Source organism: Sebastes umbrosus, chromosome 22, assembly GCF_015220745.1.
Source record: "Sebastes umbrosus isolate fSebUmb1 chromosome 22, fSebUmb1.pri, whole genome shotgun sequence".
Classification (NCBI taxonomy): domain Eukaryota; kingdom Metazoa; phylum Chordata; class Actinopteri; order Perciformes; family Sebastidae; genus Sebastes; species Sebastes umbrosus.
The window spans coordinates 6,224,825-6,248,246 of record NC_051290.1 but is presented as its reverse complement, the minus strand read 5'-3'; the positions used below and the strand labels follow the sequence as shown (position 1 = coordinate 6,248,246).

The following is a 23,422-nucleotide window of genomic DNA, read 5'->3' as shown; positions in this document are numbered from 1 at the left end:
AAACCACGGAGCTTTATTTTCAAATTCTAGTGGAGATCCAACATTTCCAAAGATACCAAATATGTCAGGCTTAATTCTGTGGAAAGTCTTGGGTTGGAATATTTGACTCCGTGTGTAAACATCATATAGCTTCATTGAGGAGTTGGAACAAGCTGATATACAACGTGTAATACTGCCAGACGGTGTGGAATTCAATTGTTTTTCCAGCTTTAAAAGCTCCTTAAAGTCTCTGAAACAAACCCAGACAAACTCAGAAAGTTGTGTGTTCATGTAGGTCCCTGTTGCTCGTAGTGAGAGGGAAAATATGTTGTCAAGGCCTTTTAAGCTGCAGTCGGTAACAAAGATGATAAAAAGTTATTTTTATGGAACGGTCACCATTTCCTTATGGAACCTGCCAAAATGAAAATGAGGGGGAGCAACTTCAGCCCCCCTCATTTGCATAATAAGGCAGAAATGCATAAACAATTTAAAATGAAATATGTAAAGAAAATTCATAAATAAATAAGTTTAGGTAAATAAATAAGAGGTGAGATGCAAAGGGAAAATCGTGCAAAGATAAATAAATATATACATAAATAAATACATACATTTAAAAATAAATATAAAATAAATAAAAAACATGCAAAAATCAATCAATAAAGAAATAATAGCAAAAATAAATAAATACATTTAAATGTAATAAAAATAAATACATAAATAAATAAAAGGGAAATTAAATAGAAGAGTAGATAAATAAGGGAATTAATACAAAGATTATACAGAAATAAATAAATACATTTAAAAATAAATAAAAAACATGCATAAATAAATAAGAAATAATGGCAAAAATAAATTAATACATTTAAAAGGCAATAAAAATAAATACATAAATAAATAAAAGGAAACATAAAAAGAAGAGTAAATAAATAAGGGAATTAATACAAAGATAAATAAATAAAAGAGGGCTGCATATCTCAAAAAGACCTCAACCTATGTAATCAGAATGACTGAATAACTGCACACAAACACAAACCCAGTGAGGGCAGTGGATGGGAGGGGAGCTCGACAAGCAGAGGGAAAAAAGCAGCAGCTAAGCAACTGCATAATAACTTTATTACTGTCTCGCTCACTCTGCCCACTCCAACAGTGGTACAGCAGCAAAACAAATCTCTGCGTCTCAGCTGCAGGGCTCATAAATGGAAATATGACAAGGTGGAAAATGACTCAATCATACTCCCCCAGCTGTAGCGCATTGTCAGGCTTTTTGGAGTCCTCCTCCCCACTGTGCTTGTTCACTAAAGCAGCGCGTCAGCTGCCATGCACGTTTCGCCCAGAAACCTCTGGGGCGGTGTGGCTCAGCGATGTGGCACAGGAGCTGATCAAATCCATACAGTCTGATTTCCTTCGCTCAGCCAAGGCTTATTGGCTAAGCTATTCATCACAACAACCCTCACTGCTTAGCTTGAGCTTATGGCACTTTCTTGGAATTAATTCAGAATCTTTCCAACTGGTTTATTTTACTTGTGATCACATCTTGACCTAGATGTGGAAGGCTGGGTTTGAAGCCTGTCGGCCTCTTTATTAAGACATAATGCAGGAGAGGCTGATTTCATATCTTCCACTTCTCTATGAAACTCAAAACAGGAAGTTATGATGTTTAGCTAGAACTGACATGTGGCATTGGGCATGTGATATACTTCTTTAGTTTCATTATTACACATGCCTCTATTGACAGCTCAAATATCATAATTTGTCCACTGCTGCTCACCTCTTTTGCCCCTTTTGTCTATGTATTTGTTGTCTTTCCTCCACCCCACAACTCTCTGAGCAACTGTTTCCCTGCACCGTGACAGCCCTCTGAACCGTGTGGTTGTTTCTCTGATCTCTCGCGGCTCTGGTTGTGCGTGGGTGGTGGTGGTGAAAAGTTCCTGGGGGTGAGCCCTTGTTAACTGCTCTCAAGTAGCAAGGGCATGTGGAGCTCGCCGGAGCCGCAGTAAAAGACAAGCCTATCTGAAAATGAGATCAAAAAGTGTATTTGACGTTGCATGTATTTGTGTTCTGTTCTCTCTCAGGAGCAGCCAAAGATTATTGAACCACTGGACTATGAAGCTGTGGTGTTTCAGAGAAAGGCTCAGATCCATAGCGACCCCCACCGAGACCTGCTGCTCTGCCCCGTCGACGATGTCTCGGTGAGTCCTCCTGGTCATCTTCCTCCCCAGGATGAAATCATATCCCTTATATACCTCATACTCAATACGCCTGTGCGGACATCTCCACTGCAAAGTGCCAAATCAGCAAATCAGCTTTTTTTCTCTCTAAACGGGAACAAAGAGCTGTAAAATATCACTTCCTAAAGAAAGGTTTCCCATCATGAATCACTGCTCATCCCCAACGCACCTGGCTCAATTATTTACGGGTCTAGCACAATACAGCCAGGTACCTCTGTCTGCTCTACATTTATTGGTGCTGCTTCAAACATGTGGTTTTGTTTGCAGGCACGTCTCGCTCCAGGTCTAGTTTTTTGGTCGTGTCTAGAAGGGAGCCCGCAATTTAAGAAAACTGCTCGCGAGACTCGCTGCCCGACGACCTATCCTAACCTTAACTATTTGAAATCAATGCCTAACCTTAACTATCTCGCGAGAGTTTCCCCAGTTTGCTTGCTCCCTTCTAGCCACTACCTAGTAACCCTACAAACGCTGTCCCTGAGTGACTGACTGAGTGATGAAGTTACACAATTGGTCGGCCGAGTGTTGGAGTTTCCTCGTTGCTCTCTCAAAAATGAAAAGGCGGGAACAGTCCTTTGTTTATGTTTTCAGTAGGGCTGTCCCGAATACAATTTTTTTGGGCTTTGAAGCTTCGGTGAGGAATATTTGAAGGTATTCAAAGCTTCGAAGCCCACACTACTGTACACATACGCACCTCTACACATAAGAAAGAGCAATATCTGTCTGAAAATAACTAATAATAATTAATGTTGAATAGGAATAATGAATAATGTTGTGGGAATATTCCTTATTTAATGGGCTATTTCGGGATTTATACATTATTATTCTTATTATTATTACAACAAAAACGAAACATTAGAATACTGATTCGGAGGTCGGTTACCATGGCAACGGTTGAAGCTTCGAAGCATTCGGGTCAGCCCTAGTTTTCAGGGGGGGCGTGTCAGCGGTTCCACTCACCCGCATGAGTGCTCCTCTATCGGCGCATTTCCAACAGATCGGGTGACGAAGGGTATCTCAGCGCTTTCCAATAATTTCCTATAGAAAGCAAGAGAAACCATCGCCCAGTGCATGCTGGGAGTGTTGCGGAGAGTTGGAGAGGGTCTGTATTTGCATAAAGTTGAAAACTCTCAACTTTATGCTTGGACCAAGCTGTCAAACTAGGCGATCTAGTTCTAAAATGAAACATGATTCAACAGTGGCATCGCCTATTTCTCGCTTAAAATGTTTCCAGAAGTAGATTTCAGTGGACTGTTTAGACTGAATAACAGAAAGTTTACGAGCAGGTCACCATGTTGTTTCCTGTTTGAACCAATCAGGTGCATTCCACGTTCGGGTATGTCACCGCTTTAACGACCAGTTGAGTGGAGCAGCGTGTCACCTATAGTGTCCTCGCCGGACGTGGTGGACATGTACCGCTGGACTCGGTTTTGATCAAGTCTTATTTCTTGTAAAACTGTCCGAGTCAAACGGGAACAAAGAGCTGTAAAACATCGCTTCCTAAAGAAAGGTTTCCCATCATGAATCACTGTTCATCCCCAACGCAGCCAGGTACCGCTGCTCTGCATTTATTAGTGCTGCTTCAAAGTAACATGTGGTTTTGTTTAGAGGCACGTCTCGCTCCCTGTCTGTTGACACTCATCTGTTTCTTTTTATCTGTGCCTTCTGTTTTCTCTCATTCACTTTCTCTTTTTCTCTCGTCGTTTGTGGCTTCCTGTTGTGTTACTATTTGATTGGAAAGAACCTGTCATTACAACGTTGTTTGTTTTTGCTATGTGTGTGTGCACGCAGGAGTCCCAGATCTCCCGGCAGAGGAGGACCGTCGTTCCCTCGGTGCCTCAGAATGCTGAGCGGGAGGCCAGGAGTCTGTTTGCCAAAGAGGTACAGTACCATAACCCAGCAGCAGTCCCATGTGGAGGACTTGTCCACACTTGGTCTCAAACAGCAGCATTTGTAACAGTTTCTAAAAATAAAAAAGAGGGTGGTATTCACAGTTGACGTTAAATCTTCTCAGTAATATAACATTAAATGTGATGGATTCTTAACAAACATATAAAAGATGATTTCTTGATGACATTCAGCCTAAAGTAGTCACTCAAAGCTCATAAAGAAACACAGGCCAGCAGTAAACACACGCTGCACTGATGATATATTGTATTAGCAATGAAAAGCAGACTCTTCTGGCATGATGTGTGTAGATATATACTCCGCTGCTCTGCCAGGCTCTAAATCTGTGTTGCTCGGCCAGCTCTCATGACTATGATATAAGCATGGAAACAACTGTCATAGGGATTGTTAAAACAGATCCAGGCTAACTCAGCATCTACTGAACAAAGATCCTTTTCAGCTGATTTTGTATTGTAATTCCTGCTTGCCGTTTCACACTGAATAAAAAAAGTACAATGAAAAAGCATGTTGAGGAATAATAAGTAGAAGTCACGGCAGAGGTGAAGAGTTCCTCTGCTAGTTTGCAGATTTATTTTGAGTTCATAATAAATGATACGGAGCTGGAATCGTCCTCCTCCGTGAGTCACATTTGGAGGAAAGAAACTGTGTGTGCTCGGTTAGGTCACTTTGCTGCTATGGCATGTATCTGCTGTCCCTAATCCAGCTCTCCGTGTTGATCTTTCTGGCAGTGCATCAAGATGTACAACACCGACTGGCACGTCATCAACTACAAATACGAGGCTTACTCTGGTGACTTCCGCATGCTGCCAAGGTAAGGAAGATGTGTGGAAAACAACATCGGAGTTCTTTACTGCCAAATATGTAACATGTACAAGAGATTTAGGCTCAGCGTGGGTCTGCTGGATGACGACATGCAATAAGTTACTGTTTCTGTATATTAATGTAGCTCTGGTGCTTCAGCAGAGTAGAGGAAATACTGCATACAAATAGAAATAACTGAGCCAGATTTTCCTCTACAGCAGTGATTCTCAAAGTGGGATCTGTGGCACTCTGTCAGGAGGTCCGTGAAATGATTTGCCAAAAATTATAAAATTGTGCTGTATCATTAAAAAGTGCAGATGGGGACAATTTACAGCAATAAAACAAGCCTATTGTGTCCATTACTCCCACCCATGTTAGAACCCAATAGAAACTCTGATATGATTGTGACAAACAGCAATAAGTTTGTTATTTATGAGTTGAAACACTTGCTGAAAGTCAGCTTTAGACTGGTAATATTCTTCAAATTTGGCACAAACGTCCACTTTGACTCGAGGATGAACTGATTAGATTTTGGTGATCAAAGGTCACCGTGACCTCACGTCAATCCCACTCTTGTGAAAGCGATATCTCAATAAATGCCTGGAGGGAATTTTATTACATCTGGCAGAAACGTCCACTTGGACTTGAGGATGAATTGATTGGTAGTCAAAGGTCACTGTGACCTCACAAAACCCGTTTTTACCCGCCATAACTCATGAATTCATATGTTAATTATGACAATTTCACACAAATGTCTAATAAGATAAAATGATGAAGTGATGACACAGGCGGAGGCATATAACCGTGAGGCGGTAACCTGCACTCAAACCATAAGTTGTTATAAAAGAGACATACAAAATGTACAAAAATATACTAAAAATAGCTATGATGCAATAATAGACAAGGTGGCACAACATTTGCTGACCAACACAGGACAAACAGAGCAAAGCAGACAGCGCAAGCAGCGCTTGGTTGCATGCTGTACACAGACGTAGAGAGATAGCAGACCTCACCACAGGGGACGTACAGTAGGGAGGGGGGGGGGCGCTGATTTATCGAAGCCTGCTGACGCTCACTCGCTTTCTTTTCAAAGCAAAGGCCTGAAGACAGACAAGCTGCCAGCTCACACGTTTGAGATCGACGAAGACGCCAAAGACGAGGTGAGTAGACGGGGGTCTGAGCGCCGTTAGATCACAGACATTGATCGCTGCAGCGGCGAGGATGAGTGGTCTGCTATTGACTCACTGGGCAGATTGCACCAATGCATATATGTGCACAGCTTTTAGTGATGCGCAATAAACCCTGCTCGGAAATTAAAATGACCCCCTTTAATCGTTTTGAATGATGGAGATGAGACACAAATTTGGCTGCTGAGAATATGAGCAGCGTTCACATGCACTGAGCTGGTAATTGTGCTGGAAGACTCTCTGTGACTTATGGTCTGTCAGTCCTTCAGTCCGCCCGGCAGTGTGACCCCTCAGAGACTGAGCACAGGGCAGTGAAACCAGTAGCATATATACGTCCTATAAATAGCCCCCATCGATCCTCCTCCTCCTGCCCGGCCTCGGGCCGGATGTGGATAAACTTAGACAGAGAGCGGGTTTAATTGAAGGAAAATAAATGCTGCTGCTGCTGCCAAGGCGGAGAGGGCAGAGAGGAAATGGCTCCATTACTTCTCCAAACGGGCCACGCTACTGTTACATTATCTCTGCATTAGCATGTCTGGCTGTGATGGCTAGGGCTGCACAATTCATTTAGGGATGCACCGATAACGATACCCCATCGGATATCGGGCCAATACTGACTCAAACAGCTGGATCAGGTATCGGTGACAATGGGGCCGATCTATTCAATTCAATTCTATGTTTATATACTATATACATTATATACTGGAATTTAAATTCCTGTTTATATTTTGACCAATTTTTTGCTGCATTAAAAGGGTTTACACCCGAATTGTATATCCTGTTAATTTTGAAGATTTTACCAAGTTAGCGGTGTACGATTTATTATTTTAATAATAAATAAGAATTCTGTTAATTTTAAAGATTTTTTTACCAAGTTGCTGATGTATGATTTATTATTTTAATAATAAATAAAAATTCTGTTAGTTTTGAAGATTTTTTACCAAGTTAGTGGTGTACGATTTATTATTTGGATAATAAATAAAAATTCGGTTAATTTTAACGATTTTTTTAACAAAGTTGCTGATGTATGATTTATAATTTTAATAATAAATAAAAAATAAATTTGTATAAATAAAATTAATATATAATAATTAAAATGATCAGATCCTCTAATGTCACAAATCATATAGCAATTGCAATATCAGTCATTTTGACTCGCAATTAGATATTTTTTTCAAAATCATGCAGCCCTAGTGATGGTGGGCTCGTAGCAAGACTATTTAAGAACAAAAAGAGAAAATGCAAACAATCATTATATATATAGAGAGAAATGTTTGCTGTTCGATGTCTTTTATATAACATTTTATATCCATCCACAGAGCCATAACAATAAATCAGTAATAAATCAGACAGTAAGCTTTAGATGATGACAATGCTAAGTACACTACCATTGTTGATGTAGGGTGTGGCGAGGTGTGTATGCATGGTGGTCGGCCACTCAGTTGCTGTATGTCTGTGGAGAAGGATGGACGTGAGCGAGCTGTGGGAGGAGAACAGACAGCCTATTAGATTACAGGACAAAGCTGGAGAGAGAGAGAAAGAGGGAGGTGTGACGCTCGGTTGGAGGACAAAATGCCACTTCAGTGTGATTAGGTTCATCTCAATTGCACACATACACACCTCAACCCTTCTCACTCAATGTCATGACGTGCATGTGTCACTACCAGGCTGACATTAAGTTAATTATCCCCCCCTTGCACTGTGCATTCCTCCAAGTGGCTGAGTGCATTTGCTCCAGAGAATGTGTGTGTTTGTATATGAGAGAGACCATTCCCTTGTGATGGATGTTTATATTTGCTATGCTGCTGATGATGAACTATCCCACGGTAGTTATGGGATGGAAAGGCTGCAGTGACGGGACTGAGGCTGAGTTATGATGAACCCTTTTATGGAAAACCGATGAAATTCTCCTGATTAATTGATTTGGCTGGACAGTGTGTGATTAGAATGAATGGCATTTTCACAACTATGTTAATACACTGCAGCTGTGATCAGTGAACGACATCTCTCGCAACCAGATACTTGTCAGAACAGACAGACAGTGACTATTGTGATGCTTAAAGGGATAGTTTGGATGTTTTGAAGTGGTGTTGTATGAAGTACTTATCCATAGTCAGTGTATTACCTACAGTAGATGACGGTCGGCAAACCCCCAGTTGGGTGAAACAGACAGGAGTACCAACACAGGAGCAAAGCAATGTACTGCTGTGGACGGGGGCAGCAGCAAAACGGATTTTAGCCACCTAAATAAAAATCATTATCAGTTCAAATGTACACTATGTTTAGAGTATTTTCACCGCTTTACCTCGCCGCCAGACAGCCCTTTCCGACGGGGAACTGAAGCTTTTATCTAGACTCTCTTTAAAGCCACCAGACTTCATTGACAAAAACAGTCATTTTACCTCACAGGACCACGGAAGTTGCTGGTCTATCGCTGCCTCGATCGGTTAGTTTGTTTCTGTTATTGTGTGACTTTAGTGTTTTAAAGGGTTAGTTCGGATTCACCAAAGTCACACAATAACGCAAACAAACGAACCAATCGAGGCAGCGTTAGACCAGCAACTTCTGTGTTCTGCGAGGTAAAATGACTGTTTTTATTAATGGAGTCTGGTGGCTTTGAAGCACAGATAACGGCTTCAGTTCTCCGGTTGGAAAGAGCTGTCTGATGGCAAGGTAAAGCGGTGAAAATATTCTAAATATAGCGTACACTTAAACTGATATTGATTTTTTTAGGTATATAAATAACTTCTGCTGCTGCCCCCGTCCACAGCAGTACATTACTTTGCTCCCGTACTGGTACTCCTGTCTTTTTCTCCTAACTGGGGGCGTGTTGACTGTCATCTACTGTAGTGATACACTGACTATGAATAAGTACCTCATACAACCCCACTTTAAAAAAAAAATCCAAACTATCCCTTCAATATGTTAGAACCATTAACCTGACTTCACCTGCATGATAAAGTCTGTCTATAATTGATTTCCCGTGCTTGTGTCTGTCAGGACACAGCATCGCTGTGCTCCCAGAGGGGAGGCATCATGAAGCAGGGCTGGCTTCAGAAAGCCAACATCAACAGCAGCCTGTCTGTCTCCATGAGGGTGAGTCACCGCCAGACGTGCTGTCTGTTATTCATACAACATAAACAGCAACAAATGAAACAACAACAGCAACACGTAGGGGTTCACCACAGACACATGCCGACTCTTCGTTCTCCTTTGTGGCTTATAAACTGTTGAAACTCACATCAACGTTTTTAAATCACTTTACTGCATTTCTCTGTTCTAAGTTGTTTATAATCTGCTAGATATTCCTCTGATTTGCTCTCTGCTGCTGTGAATTTGCAGGTGTTCAAAAGGAGGTTCTTCTACTTGTCTCAGCTCCCCGACGGCTCCTACATCCTCAACTCCTACAAGGATGAGAAGAACTGCAAGGATACCAAAGGATCTATCTACCTGGACTCCTGCATAGACGTTGTTCAGGTATAAAGAAAAAAAATCCAAGAAGCATCAAATGCACAGTTGAGAATACGGCAACAGTTGCAGCACCAGCCTTTTTTTTCAGTTTGACCAACATGTGGGCAGCAGCAAAACGTATTTTAGCCACCTAAAAGAAAGGCCCGCCTAAAAAAATCAATATCAGTTTAAGTGTACGCTATATTTAGAATATTTTCACCGCTTTACCTTGTCGTCAGACAGCCCTTTCCAAAAGGGGAACTGATCATCTATGCTCTTTTTAAAGCTACCAGACTCCATTGATAAAAGGTAATTTTACCTCGCAGAACACAGAAGTTGCTGGTCTACCGCTGCCTCGATCGGTTAGATTGTTTGTGTTATTGTGTGACTTTGGTGAATCTGAACTAACCCTTTAAAACACCAAAAGCAACACAATAACACAAACATATTAACCAATCGAAGCAGCGGTAGACCAGCAACTCCTGTGTTCTGCGAGGTAAAATTACTGTTTTTATCAATGGAGTCTGGTGGCTTTGAAGAGAGCCTAGATAACGGCTGCAGTTCCCCGTCAGAAAGGGCTGTCTGATGGCGAGGTAAAGAGGTGTAAATATTCTAAATATAGCGTACACTTAAACTGATATTGATTTTTTTATGTGTCTAAAATCTGTTTAGCTGTTGCCCCCGTTCACAGCAGTACATTGCTTTGCTCCTGTGCTGGTACTCCTGTCTGTTTCTCCAAACTGCGGGCGTGCCGACCGCCATCTACAACCCCACTTCAAAATATCCAAACTATCCCTTCAAGCTTTCAATATACCATGCTGCTTGTTAAGTCAAACTCTTTTTGGTGTATCTCCCTCTGTGAGTTTTCAGTTTTTGGCAAAAGCTCTCACCCTCGTGAATCTCAGTGTGTTTCCTTGTCTTGCTCCAGAGGCTTTTCGTCGCTTTGATTGGATAAATTTACTGCATTCCATTCACTTGGACAGAAAGTCCTGTTCAAGCAGATTATGAGATGCTGATGCTGTTGGCTCATGGCACAGGCTGGTACCTCATTCAGGTCTGTACTGACCGGACAGGCTACCGGGAAGCTTTCAGCTTGATGAGAACGCATCCAGAAGATGAATGGGAAGAGTGAGGAGACTCATTCTGGCTCGTGGGTTTAATGTGGAAGCTTGTGGTGTATAATGTTGTTTGACAAGTAAAGCATGTTTTGCACCCGAAATACAGCGGTTTTAGCGTTACTTTCACAGAAGAATGTCCTAGTGTAAGGACAAAACAATCTTTAGTGAGAACATTGTCTGTTTGAATCCATCAGAAGCACTTTGCAAGCATAAAGCTCATTACAGAGGTACTTGCAACAAAATGTTTTGGTCAGAAAAATACAATAAATTGGCTAAATTATATTAAAGAGGACCTATTATGCTTTTGTGCTTTTTCCCTTTCCTTTAGTGTGCTATATAGTTTTTTGTGCATGCAAAGTTACAAAGCCCAAAGTCCACACCAAAGGGAGTTACTGCTCCTGAACTGCCTGAAACTCCTTGATTGAAGTCCCGCCTCTTCTTCCATAACGTGGTGATGTCACCAAGTAACACAGAGCTGTCTATCTGAAACAGAGCGTTTCAGACAGAGGGTGATAAGAGGTGCCTGCAGCACAGCCTGTATGAGAAAAGTAAAGCGTTTTTTGAAAATTAAAGCATGTAAACATGATCTAGTAGAAACCCAAAATACAAGTATGCACCTCAAAATGAGCATAATAGGTCCTCATAAACCTCCAGGGGAAATCCTCTTGTGTTGTCTTTAACTGTAGAACTCGTTTCATTACCAGAATATAGGATGATCTTTTATCCATTGTTAGTGTTTTGTTTGAAGAAGAACAAAAATTCAAAGTACTAAAAAAATACTATAATTCCTCCCCCCCCCCCTCAGAGCCCTAAGATGCGCCGCAACGGCTTCGAGCTGAAGATGCAAGACCGCTACAGCCACTTCCTGGCTGCAGACAGCGAAGCGGAGATGGAGGAGTGGGTGATCACGCTGAAACAGGCTCTGCAGAGCACCACCGAGGCCAGCCAGGACAGGAGGAACGGGGCGGAGACACTGGACTGTTCCCTGGGTCAGTTATACCGCACAACATACTCGGGATATATACACGTCCAGATCGTCTTTCAATTTATTTACAGTCTTATTGAAAGGTTGCTGTATTGTCATGGTCCGTTTAGCTATGATAATAATAATAGCATGTTTGAACAGAACCTCTGAGCCGGGGTTAAAGTAATCCTGCTCCCTGGCAGTGGATGGAGTCCAAAACTCCCTTGAAACTAAGAAGTCTGAGCCCTGTGTTATGACTTTTTGATGACTTCCATTTTGCAATAAATAGGCTTGATAATATGCCTATAGTTGCTGCCAGTGGAGAGATAGAAACTTCCACATCAGCTGTAAATTCTTCTAAAATATATTCAGCTGTGCAGGTACACTTAAATCAAAGCTTTCAGCTGTTCTCTTTAGTTTCACTCCCAAAGTGTGTGTTTCTTTAGGGTGCAGTTTATGGTGAGTTGTTGAACTCGTTGCTCGTCCTGAGCTGTGGAAGACTGCCAGCAGTTTTATGCAGTTTGCCTACGTCTTGCCAACATCCTTTTTTCCTTATATAATAATATACTCTCTCTGCACAATGTTTTAGTGTAACTCAATAGCTTGGTCAGAGATGCTGATGAGGGACTGGGAGGCCGTCCAGAAAGATGGAGGGGCTTTTAGGGTTCATTCGGTCCATCATCTGTCACCTGGGAGGCAGCAGAATAGTGAATTATCCTCTTTTTAATTTGGCCAGTAAGGGGGAACACAACTCGCAGACGGCCACATAGGAAGCCATTAGGGAAACATTGAGTGATTTATTCTTAGACTGTGTTTCTGTGCATTCTGATGACTTTTCATTCATGCAATGTTCACTGTCCCGTTCAATCAGATGACGACACCACCAGCCAAGGTAAAGGTGAGAGCCTGCTGGAGAGCCTGGGGAGGAGCTTACACCCTGAACTCATAAAGGTATGAAGGATGGATGGAGAATTAATGAATTCAGATATGTGAGATATGGAAATACAGAAACATTTAAGATATCACATTTCAAGTGTATATTTTTTTTAGGTCTAGTTCGAAGCTTTGTGTTGTCGTTTTTTTGGCATATCTCTTCACTGTATTTAAATCCGTTATTTCTGCACAGTTGCAGATAAAGATTAGGCTACACTAATATTATTAGTATCATACTAGATTCCAGTGGTCGCTGCGTAGGATTGTTTCCGACTTGTGTGAGCCAAACATTTCCAATAACTCCAGAGCGTTGTAAAGTCCAAAAGTCAAGATTTATTGAAAAAGAGACAGATGTAATCATTTCATTTTCATCATCATAACATGTTTTTATGTTTAACAAAATAATCTGCTTCAAACCATATTTGTTGGCGTTTAGCCTTTCAAAAACTGTTTACTCTCCCGCTTGCTGCACACAAATCAAGTTTTTTCCTTTTTTTTTTAAGGTGATGACATCATAAAATATGACGACAGACATTCAAAGCTCAAGAGAAGCTTTGAATGTAAAAAAAACGACATTCAGTTCAGCCCTACATTTCTTGTATTTGACACGGTAGTTGTCTACATCCCTTGTAGGCATTTTATTAATGTAATTATTAGGGCTGTCAATCGATTAAAATATTTAATCACCATTAATTGCATGATTGTCCATAGTTAATCATGATTAATTGCAAATTAATCACACATTTTTTATCTGTTCAAAATGTACTTTAAAGGGCGATTTGTCAAATATTCAAAACTCTTATCAACATGGGAGTGGACAAATATGCTGCTTTATATTTATTATTGGAAATCAATTAACAACACAAAACAATGACAGATATTGTCCAGAAACCCTCACAGGATGCCAGTATCTTCACTTTAGCTTTAAAACTGAGCCCACAACAACCTAGAAATCACAAGTTGTGTTAATGCGTTAGAGAAATGAGTGGCGTTAAAACGAATTTGTGTTATTATCGTGTTAATTTTTACAGCCCTAGTAATTATGTTTTATCTGTAAAAAAGAAAAGAAAAAGCTGTCTCCTTTAATGGCAGCAAAAGAAGACATATCTCATCTCAAAAATTAGTCTGAGCCTTTGTACCAGACCACATTCATAACGTATTGTTTATAAATGTCTTCATAATGGAGGAGCCGTAGCAGAGCAGCTCTTTTGTTTGACTCTCTTGTGTTTGAGTCGGTTTTCTAAGCCTGAGAACAGCAGTGTTTATTCTACAGAGACGGTGCTCTTTTAATATGTCTATAAACCCAGAGCTACACACAGACAACAAAGCCCTCTGTGCTGCTGTGCTGCTGTTTCACCGCTGTTTGCTCTGGGCCGCTCCAACGCTGCTTTTTCCCGTCTCCACGAACTTGAGTTTGTCTGCAGGCGGGTCACAGTGAGAACAGGAAAAACAGAAAGGGGGGGAGGAGATGGATCAGGGCTTTTACCTTGACCTGAGTGGTTTGATATGTTTGTCTCCATCAGATACCCTTCTTCTCCTTTCGTCTGGGTCTGCTTGGCGTCTTCTCTGTCTTACTCTGTGTCTGTATTTGTGTTGGTTTACCAGCAACAGTCTGCTGTGTAGGGCCCATTATTGTGTGTCATGTTTTTTCAATGGACAAGAATAACGAAAATTGCCATATAATAATAATAACAAACTACATGGCCTTATATTTCTACAATGAGCTTACATTAATTTACTGTCACTTCTGTTCTTCCCCTCTCTGTGTGTCTGCAGTACGCCAGGGAGACCGACCAGCTCAATAAGATGAACAGGAATGAAGGCAGACAAAAGCTTTTCTCTCTGGATCCTGAGACACAGGTATACAAGACGCTTCTGTTAACGCTTGGTTATCTTATGATTTATTTATTTCACTATTGATTCAGACCGTTTGATCTCTCCTCCCCTTTCCACCATGTCCACTGTGTCCTCTTCTTTGTTTCACTGCTTGCATCCTCTCTTATCCTCTCTCCTCTCCACTGGATCAATCTTTCTCTCTTCTTGTCGTTTTATCTCCTATCTTCATGCTTCCCTTCTCCTCCTCCTCTTCCTCCTCCTCCTCCTCTCCTGTCTGATATCCAGAGGCTGGACTTCTCAGGCATCGAGCCGGACGTGAAGCCGTTTGAGGAGCGATTTGGCCGCCGCATCGTGGTCAGCTGCCACGACCTGACCTTCAGTCTCCAGGGCTGCGTTAGTGAGAAGGGGGACGGCGTCCTCACCAATGTACGTTACCATCTTACTTCCACAGGAAAGATTCATTTTATATTCTGCTTTATATGACTCTACTAATACCTCTACTAATTCCTATGGTCCACCATGTACTACTACTAATGATAAACTCAAATAGATGACCATGATTTATGGAGGACGTAACCTGCCAAAATAAAAAATAATAAAAATTAAAAAAATAAATATATAAATAAAAAATAAATGCTTAAATATATTAATTAATTAAAAAATAAATAAAAATAAATACAGAAGTAAATAAAAGGGAATATTAAACAGAAGAGTAAATATATAGGGGAATTAATACAAAGATAAATAAATAAAGAAGCAAATTACAACAGAAATATCAATTTATGTCACATTTTATAAAATGTATTTATTTATTGAGTCATTTATTTCTTTATTCATTTATTTCTTTTTGATTTTGGCAGGTTTCGTCCTCCATAATAATACCTTATATTCATACAGTATAATAAGTTAAAACCAAAAAAGCTAAATATGTAAATAAATAAAAAAGTGATCTCAAAACTTTAAAAAATCCATTGTGAAAATACCTCTCTAGTGATTTTATATGCACTTAAGCGTATATTCACAACACACAGTCTTCCTTTTAACACAACTTCCACCATCCTCACCCTCTACAGTGCTGCCCCACATAATACACCTTCATAATTCATGTGGGCCAGGCCAACAGTTAACAAAACTAGATATTGTTGTAATGAGGGCTGTCAATCGATTAAATGATTTACTCGCGATTAATCACATGAATGTCCATAGTTAATTGCGATTAATCACAAATTATTTTTTTTAATCTGTTTAAAATGTACCTTAAAGGGAGATTTGTCAAGTATTTAAGACTCTTATCAACATGGGAGTGGACAAATATGCTGCTTTATGCAAATGTATGTATATATTTATTATTGGAAATCAATTAACAACACAAAACAATGACAAATATTGTCCAGAAACCCTCACAGGTACTGCATTTAGCATAAAACAGATGCTATCTTTCACATATCTTGAGGTCAGAGGTCAAGGGACCCCTTTGAAAATGGCCATGCCAGTTTTTCCTCGCCAAAATTTAAAGTTTGGAGAGTTATTCAACCTCCTTCACGACAAGCTAGTATGACATGGTAGATTATAGATTATATAGATTTTCTAGTTTCATATGATGCCAGTATCTTCACTCTTGCTTTAAAACTGATCCCGCTACAACGCTCGAAATCGCAAGTTGCGTTAATGCATTTAAGAAAATTGGTGGCGTTAAAATACATTTTGACAGCCCTAGTTGTATCAAGCAATTCCACACACTGATGTTGCCTCATTATTATTATCCTTTTTTGTTCCTCTAAGCTATAAACTTTGTTGCTCCAGATAAACAAGGACTTATGCAAGAAGTGAGTCTGATGAATGGTGGGAATGTCTTCAATGTGTTAGAGCTTCTGGCAGCATGAGACAGCAGTTTAGAGCGTGTGTGTGAGCACCACCATTGTCATAGCGGATTGCTGTAGTCATAAAACATTGAGTGTCTTAGCTGGTGCATTAGAGGGGCTGGTAGGAGGATTGAACCGACTCATATTTGTGGTTTGGAAGCAGCACGCTCTCTCCTTCCCTCCCCCCTTCGTCCTTCCCTCCTTTCCATCCACAGTCTCTGATAGCTTTAAAGTTTATTGGATGGAGTTAAGCTTGTCCGTCATGCAGGAACCAACCATCCTGGCATATAAGGGCATTCAAAAATGTGTGGGTGGCACTACTGTAGAGAACCGCCAAACTAGGGGTGATTTTTTTAATAATGTTTATATACTATATATTCTTAATATATAAGAATATATATAATATTCTGAATAAAGCTAGCGTGAAATATGATGTGCAGTAAATTAATTATACATATTATAAACCCTGGCTGATGTATTTAAGCCCTTAACCGTCTCTCTGCTGGGTTCCTCAGGTGGAGCCGTTCTTCATCAGCCTCGCTCTCTTTGACGTCTCCAAGAGCTGTAAAATCTCGGCCGACTTCCACGTCGACCTCAACCCGCCCTGCGTCAGGGAGATGCTGACCGACACCTCGGGCCAGCTTTCTCCTTCGTCGGACACGGAGGGTGGAGGAGGAGGAGGAGGAGGAGGTGTCAGGGACGGAGGAGGAGGAGGAGGAGGAGGTGGATTCATGGTGAACGGAGACTCGGCGAAAGGGAACGGCCTGCCGGTTCTTCAGAGGGTGTCGGAGGCTCTGCTGCGCTTCCCCACACAGGTATGAACTTGGCTGTGATTAGACAGCTGTTTTTAATTGAGGAAATGACTCACTGACAGTGAAGAGCCAGTCAGCCTGAATCATTGTTGTGTCATTCATACAGATCAAGGTGTGAATAACACAATGTTCCTTCCTCTTTGTGAAACATATTTTGACATCTTTGTCTTCTGGAAAAAAAAAAAAAACACAACATATTTGACTTTAACTTATTTTTTTTTATTTTATTTTTATTTGGAAAAGGCGTTATCACAGTGTATATCAAACTTTACAGATAGTTATACCTAACTCTTTTCCCGTTTTAATATACATTTACAGTTTATATGCATATGCCCGAAAAGAGGCATGCGGATGCCGCAGTACTTGTGAGTCAACTCGGTCTTCTGGAGAACTGTGGGTCCTCCAACCTCACTTTCTGAAGTGCGTGGCCGTGTAAACTGTTCCACAAGTCCAGATTTAACACTTAACTTATTTTTTTATTAGTATCATGAATATAAATAATGAAGGTAGATTGTAAAAAATACTTAAATGTTCAAATAAGACTGTGGTAAATACATAAATAAATAAATAATAAATGCAAAAATAAATAAATAAATTTAAAAATTAACAAACCAAACCAAACAGAAGAGTAAATAAATAAGGGAATTAATACATCCACACAGCTAAAAGTACTTTATAAGATAAAAAAATAGACAAAACAGTTACAGTTGAAGACAAACAAAAGAGAAACAATTAATCTAAAGCAAGCAGTGTAAAAGTATTTGATTTTTTACCTCTTTGTCCATCCAAAGACGCCAATAAATGGACTACTGGAAACACCAGAACGAACCTCTATGTGCTTTAGGTCAAGGGGTTTATATTTAAAGGGAAACCTTTCTGTGTGATGTGTTCTCAGAAGACCTTTCACTACCTTAAAGTGTCCTGAAACAGAAACTTTTCACACAGGTTGTGGTTGTATGCTGTGGTTGTATAATGTCGTTACACAGCTCAGTGAGGTGACAAACGGCTGAACATCTGTAACACTGCTCAGCATTGCCACGCTGACAGCAGCTGACCTAGTTGGGACAAATGATTTGTGACCAGCTGATTGATTCTCCTCTTACGTCTAGAGGACGGACACTGTGATGACGGAGCTCTTCATCTATCAATACCCAATGATAGTATTTCATATTGAATTCTCTCACCGTTGTAGTATTTCCAGATGTTGAATGTGTCTCCGGACACTGAAAGGATCCAGGAGACCTCAGTTTAGCTCATTCAGCTAACATTTGCAAGTGATTTCAGAATCCCATATGGTTGCCAGTTTTATATCAGTGCTTGGTGATGTAAGCTTTATGTCTCGTCACTTCTCTTTGCTGTATTTTTAGTCGAGAGTTTATTTAGGGAATAATAATGCTGCCCATGTGTGAGAGAGTGTGTTACTGTTGGCTCAGGCAAACACTCCTGCAGGTGCTGTAAGATCAGCACACACACCACTTCCTCACCTCTTGGTATATATGGTTAAGTCACTCAGCGAGACTTGTGTGCATGACTGTTGTAAATTAGCAGCAGTTAGGTTGTAAAACGCACTCAGATAACTCGCTTTCTATTTCCCCTGATAAGAGACATGACCGGGTTATCACAGCAGCGATTTAAAAACAGGAACAACTTAAAGGTTTGAAAGATGAACAGGGGAGAGTCAAACAAGTAGTAGTAGTAGATTTTTTGTGAAATCCATTTAGCCTATTTTTGTCTTGACTTTGTTTAGTTTAGTCATTTATTCTTACTGCTAAATTACCGCAACTTCAAAAGGTAATGTTAACACTCATTCGGTGGTTGCCTTGCAAAAAACGCTTTGTCTTCCTAAACCTCTCTCGTTTCCAAACAGTATTCATAATAGAGAACGCAGCTACCAGTAGCGGGCCAGACAGTTCGAAAGCTGCAGACATAAAATAAAAGAACTGTCTAATTTATGGACTTAATGTTTCACTCTGCCAACTGACATCTGTGAAAGTCCTACATCAGCAGAACACACACACACACAAACACATGCATACAAACAGAGCCGGCTCTACCTCTGTGATTAGCGTGCTGTTATAGCTCGGCAGACCGCAGTTTAATTTAGGTGCATTGGGTGTGGTCCAAGGACAGAGGAGAGCCTCCACTCCTTATATCTCTCCGCTGCATCAGCAGCTCTCTGGAGGCCGCAGCCAAGCTGTTCCACTTCATTACATACACTCACAGATCCAATACATTTGCCTAATGTTAAAGGAGTTTCTCCCAGCTACAAACAAGCAGGTGGTGAGCTGTGACACTGCTATTCGAGGAAGTATGATGGCAAAATGCTGAGCTTCCCCCCACGTTGTGCAAAATGTACGGCAACAAATCATAATGTCAAAGATGGGAACCAGAAGCAGCTGTGTGTGGTTGTGTTCAAACTATGAAGATCAGTGAACGAGGGCAGACGGGCGAGGATGGACATGCTTGGAGTGGAACCAGGGAGCGTGCACCATGCTAGCCTCTTTGGAAGACGTGTATTATTAATGTGCAGCTTGTGATGTCTACATCTATTTTGATTTAAAGCTGCATTAGCCGCTAAGATGGTGCATCCGCTCCCTCGGTGGTTCCACTTCTGTGTTTTATACTGAAACTTTTATGATTTCCAAAAATGACTTCCTGCTGCTTCTGTCTAGATCTTTGTTTCTGTTCCAAGAAGCCTCCGTGGAGGATTAATCATACTAAATATGAGCTCATATATTAATATGAGCAGCACGGTTTTGTCCGAATGTAATTTCTGTCCCCTCGAGATTGTTTGTGTGAAGTGACACTACAGTACAAGCTTTAACGACGGCCCCATCTCACCACACCAGAAATAGATGAGAGCCCCGTGTGGTTTTCCTGTATAACCTCAGCGAACAGCAGCCACTTCCCCTGCACTTGCCTTGTAGAGAAGCAGTGCATTTAAGACTGAAAAAGACATTTGCTGATGATGATTGCTTATTTATTTGAGTACCCCAGCAGTTTGGATGAAGTGGTTTCCAGAAGGAAGGCTGTAGGGGAAGACGCTCACAGTCTGCTAATACACACACAACCACACTGTATCATCAAGTCCCTGCTCTTATTAGCTTCCTCACTCCGTGTCTCCCTCTCTCCTCCAGGGCATCTTTTCAGTGACCAACCCTCATGCAGATATCTTCCTGGTGGCCCGCGTAGAGAAGGTGTTACAGAATGGCATCACGCACTGCGCCGAGCCCTACATCAAGACCTCCGACATCAACAAGGTCCCAACAAAGGCTTTTCACCTCATGTAAAGGGATAGTTCAGGTGTTTTGAAGTGGGGTTGTATGAGGTACTTATCCGTAGTCAGGCGTGCCGACCACCATCTACTGTAGGTAATACACCGACTATGGATAAGCACCTCATACAACCCCACTTCAAAACACATGACATTTAAAGACATACACGTGACGAAAGCAGCAGTAAGCTTTCCAGCTTTTAACATTCTGTCTTTGCTTTTTCCTTTTCCGTTTTGTTTGTCTTCTCACTATGTCTCCGCAGACCGCTCAGAAGGTGCTCAAAGCTGCCAAGCAGACATGCCAACGCCTGGGCCAGTACAGGATGCCGTTTGCCTGGGCTGCCAAGTAAGACAGGAATAACTCATGAGTCCAAAATATTACACAGTAATGGAATCTATTTGGATTCATCTTTGGAACGGCCTGATACGAATGCAAGAAAGCATTGGATTTACAACATTCATTTACTATGTATATGTATAAATGTCACACATCCTCTGATAATGTGTTTTCAGGCAGGTGTTCAAAGACGCCCAGGGCAGCCTGGACATGGATGGGAAGTTCTCTCCTCTCTACCGCCAGGACAGCAGCAAAGTCTCCACTGACGACATCATCAAGCTGCTGGCCGACATCAGGAAGTGAGTCATCAGCACTCTTCTGCTATATTAGCCGGTGCTTAGCTACTATAGATCAAAACACTCATCCCCCTTGCACATTTTATTTCAAATGGCATTGCGTAGGAGACAGCACTTTGTAAATGTAGAAAGGTTCTTTATTCAGACTTGATTGCATCTTATTTTGAATCTCCTTTTCCTCGTCAGACCTGAGAAGAGCAAACTTCCGACCATCCCGGGACAGCTGAATGTCACCATTGAGTGTGTCCCACCTGACTTCTCAAGTATGTTGTCATTTCTAAACACTCCCCTTGTCCTAACATTTGTCTAGTTGAGTGCAGGTCTTGAAAACACAGTAACAACTGCACAATGTACAGTAGATACAGAACAGGAGATGTCATGCATTCTTACTTTTTGCTTAAAAATATTTATATGAATTGAAAAAAAATGTTAAAACTTGCAGTAAACAGCTCTGTGAGCCTGTTGCAGTCAGCTGCTGCTGATCATATCTGGACTTTAAAAATAGAAAGAGCTTCAATGTCTTGATCACCAAGATCATAATCAAACAATAAGTGCAAAGAGCTTATCTGTGGTTCCCTCACCACAAACAAAACATTCCTGTTCCTAGAAGGCAAACAATACAACGGAGAAGTAGAAAGAAATCATTACAAAGGAATGGAGGATAAAGAAAAGGAAACGAAAGGAGGAAGCATTTTGGGTGATTGAGTTTACCCACATGGAGGAAAGAGCATGATGTGGTAGAATTTTAGGAGGTATAATAAAGGATGACCCGTGGCATCCTGCATTAATCACTGCAGTGGAAGAAAGTACTCAGAAGCCTTGTCAGGAGCTAGTTAACGCTTGTGCATCACTAGGCATATCATTTTGGCTTTTTAACTTTAACATTTTTGATAATTTTTGCCATGTTAATGCATGTAGAATACATTTTTACAAGGGTTTGTTTTTTTGGAAGTTCAACCTCAGCTCCTATAATAAGTCTATAATAAACTTTGTAGCCAAAACACAGACACTCAGACCCTTAAAGGACAAAAATGTCCCCATTAAAACCCATTAAAACCACCACAATAGTTGATCCCACGGCCATTACAGCATAAAAGCATGCATTCTATTATATCTATTATTCTTTCAGTCTAGAGCTTCACATTGTAGTTTTAACTATTTTCCACCAGAGATGCCCTATGGGGACAAATACATGCTATTTTACAGGTTTCCTGCACACACAAGAAAAATGCATCAAAATCAATGTTGTTGCTAATCACTGACATATCAGACTGTGGAAAAAAAACAGTTGCATTATGTAAACAAACTGGCATTTAAAGGGTTAACATTCTGACAATGAATACATATTTGGTAGTTATGATCAGAACTGATGTTGGTTGGAAAAAAATAAATATTTTATTTATTGCAGGAGTTAACATAAATTTACATTTGCTTACATATGAGGTTGTTCAAACTTATATCACTCCTACAATGCTTATATATCTTATAGTGAAAACGTCAGATTAAATTGTCAAATACAAAAACAATAAAGGAATAAAGTAAGTAAAAATAGATTTAAAAAAAAGGAAACCAAAAAATTAAGGAATGAAAAAACAGAAAAAAGCAAAACAAAAAAGAAGTAAAATTAAATTAAAAACGAAAAGTAGTCTAGTATGATGGTGTGCACACATACACATATTTTATATGTATATATGCAAAGACATACATACATATACACCTATGCATATTCAGGGAAAAAAGGAAAATATTATGAATTAATAATTTTTGTCTTCTAGGACATCAGAGCTACTTATTTAAAGTGAGGCACAAGGGTTGGTTAAGATAACATGCAGCCTAAATCCATGTACATTTGATTAGCAACAAATGTTATTGTAATCAATATCAGTATGTGTGTTTATTGACAAGCAGTTTGGGTATTTGAAGTGTACTCAGCTCACAAATATACGGGATGGCGTTGAGTTTAGTTTTGGCACAAGAAACAGGAACACAGCGGTGGAGGTTTGGTCCCCTGACTCGTGCGCTCTCTCCTCCAGATACGGTGACTTCCTCTTACGTTCCCGTCAAGCCATTCGAAGACGGCTGTGAGCGGGTGTCGGTGGAGGTCGAGGAGTTTCTCCCCGAGGAGGCAAAGTACAACTACCCCTTCACCACCTACAAGAACCAGCTGTACATCTGCCCCCTGCAGCTCAAATACGACAACCAGAAGAGCTTCACCAAGGTGAGTTTCTGTGTTGTTGCTGCCTATGATTGATTTGACACTCTCACTGATTATTTGATCTGCTGTGTACATTGACTGACTGACTGACCGATGTCGTGTCTCCTCCACACCAGGCCAGAAACATCGCAGTCTTCATCCAGTTCAGAGATTCAGATGAAGAAGGTGCAACCTCTTTAAAGGTGAGCTGTATGAACAGTATCTATTGTAATAAGTACTGTATAT

At 40.6% G+C, this 23,422-nt stretch overlaps 1 protein-coding gene across 3 annotated transcripts in view; it reads left to right on the top strand.

Annotated features, from left to right (window-relative positions):
• Window positions 1–23,422, top strand: part of dock11 (dedicator of cytokinesis 11) — a 75,893-nt gene that overhangs the window by 6,683 nt on the left and 45,788 nt on the right. For all 3 annotated transcript variants that reach the window (XM_037758751.1, XM_037758750.1, XM_037758749.1), the window contains exons 2-18: window positions 2,052–2,168; window positions 3,996–4,085; window positions 4,841–4,923; window positions 6,007–6,073; window positions 9,101–9,196; window positions 9,443–9,577; window positions 11,474–11,657; window positions 12,504–12,583; window positions 14,342–14,425; window positions 14,687–14,827; window positions 16,779–17,078; window positions 20,213–20,335; window positions 20,613–20,695; window positions 20,863–20,985; window positions 21,169–21,245; window positions 23,016–23,200; window positions 23,314–23,379. In XM_037758751.1, the coding sequence (XP_037614679.1) occupies window positions 2,052–2,168; window positions 3,996–4,085; window positions 4,841–4,923; window positions 6,007–6,073; window positions 9,101–9,196; window positions 9,443–9,577; window positions 11,474–11,657; window positions 12,504–12,583; window positions 14,342–14,425; window positions 14,687–14,827; window positions 16,779–17,078; window positions 20,213–20,335; window positions 20,613–20,695; window positions 20,863–20,985; window positions 21,169–21,245; window positions 23,016–23,200; window positions 23,314–23,379 (2,034 nt within the window). The remainder of the gene's footprint in view (window positions 1–2,051; window positions 2,169–3,995; window positions 4,086–4,840; window positions 4,924–6,006; window positions 6,074–9,100; window positions 9,197–9,442; window positions 9,578–11,473; window positions 11,658–12,503; window positions 12,584–14,341; window positions 14,426–14,686; window positions 14,828–16,778; window positions 17,079–20,212; window positions 20,336–20,612; window positions 20,696–20,862; window positions 20,986–21,168; window positions 21,246–23,015; window positions 23,201–23,313; window positions 23,380–23,422) is intronic.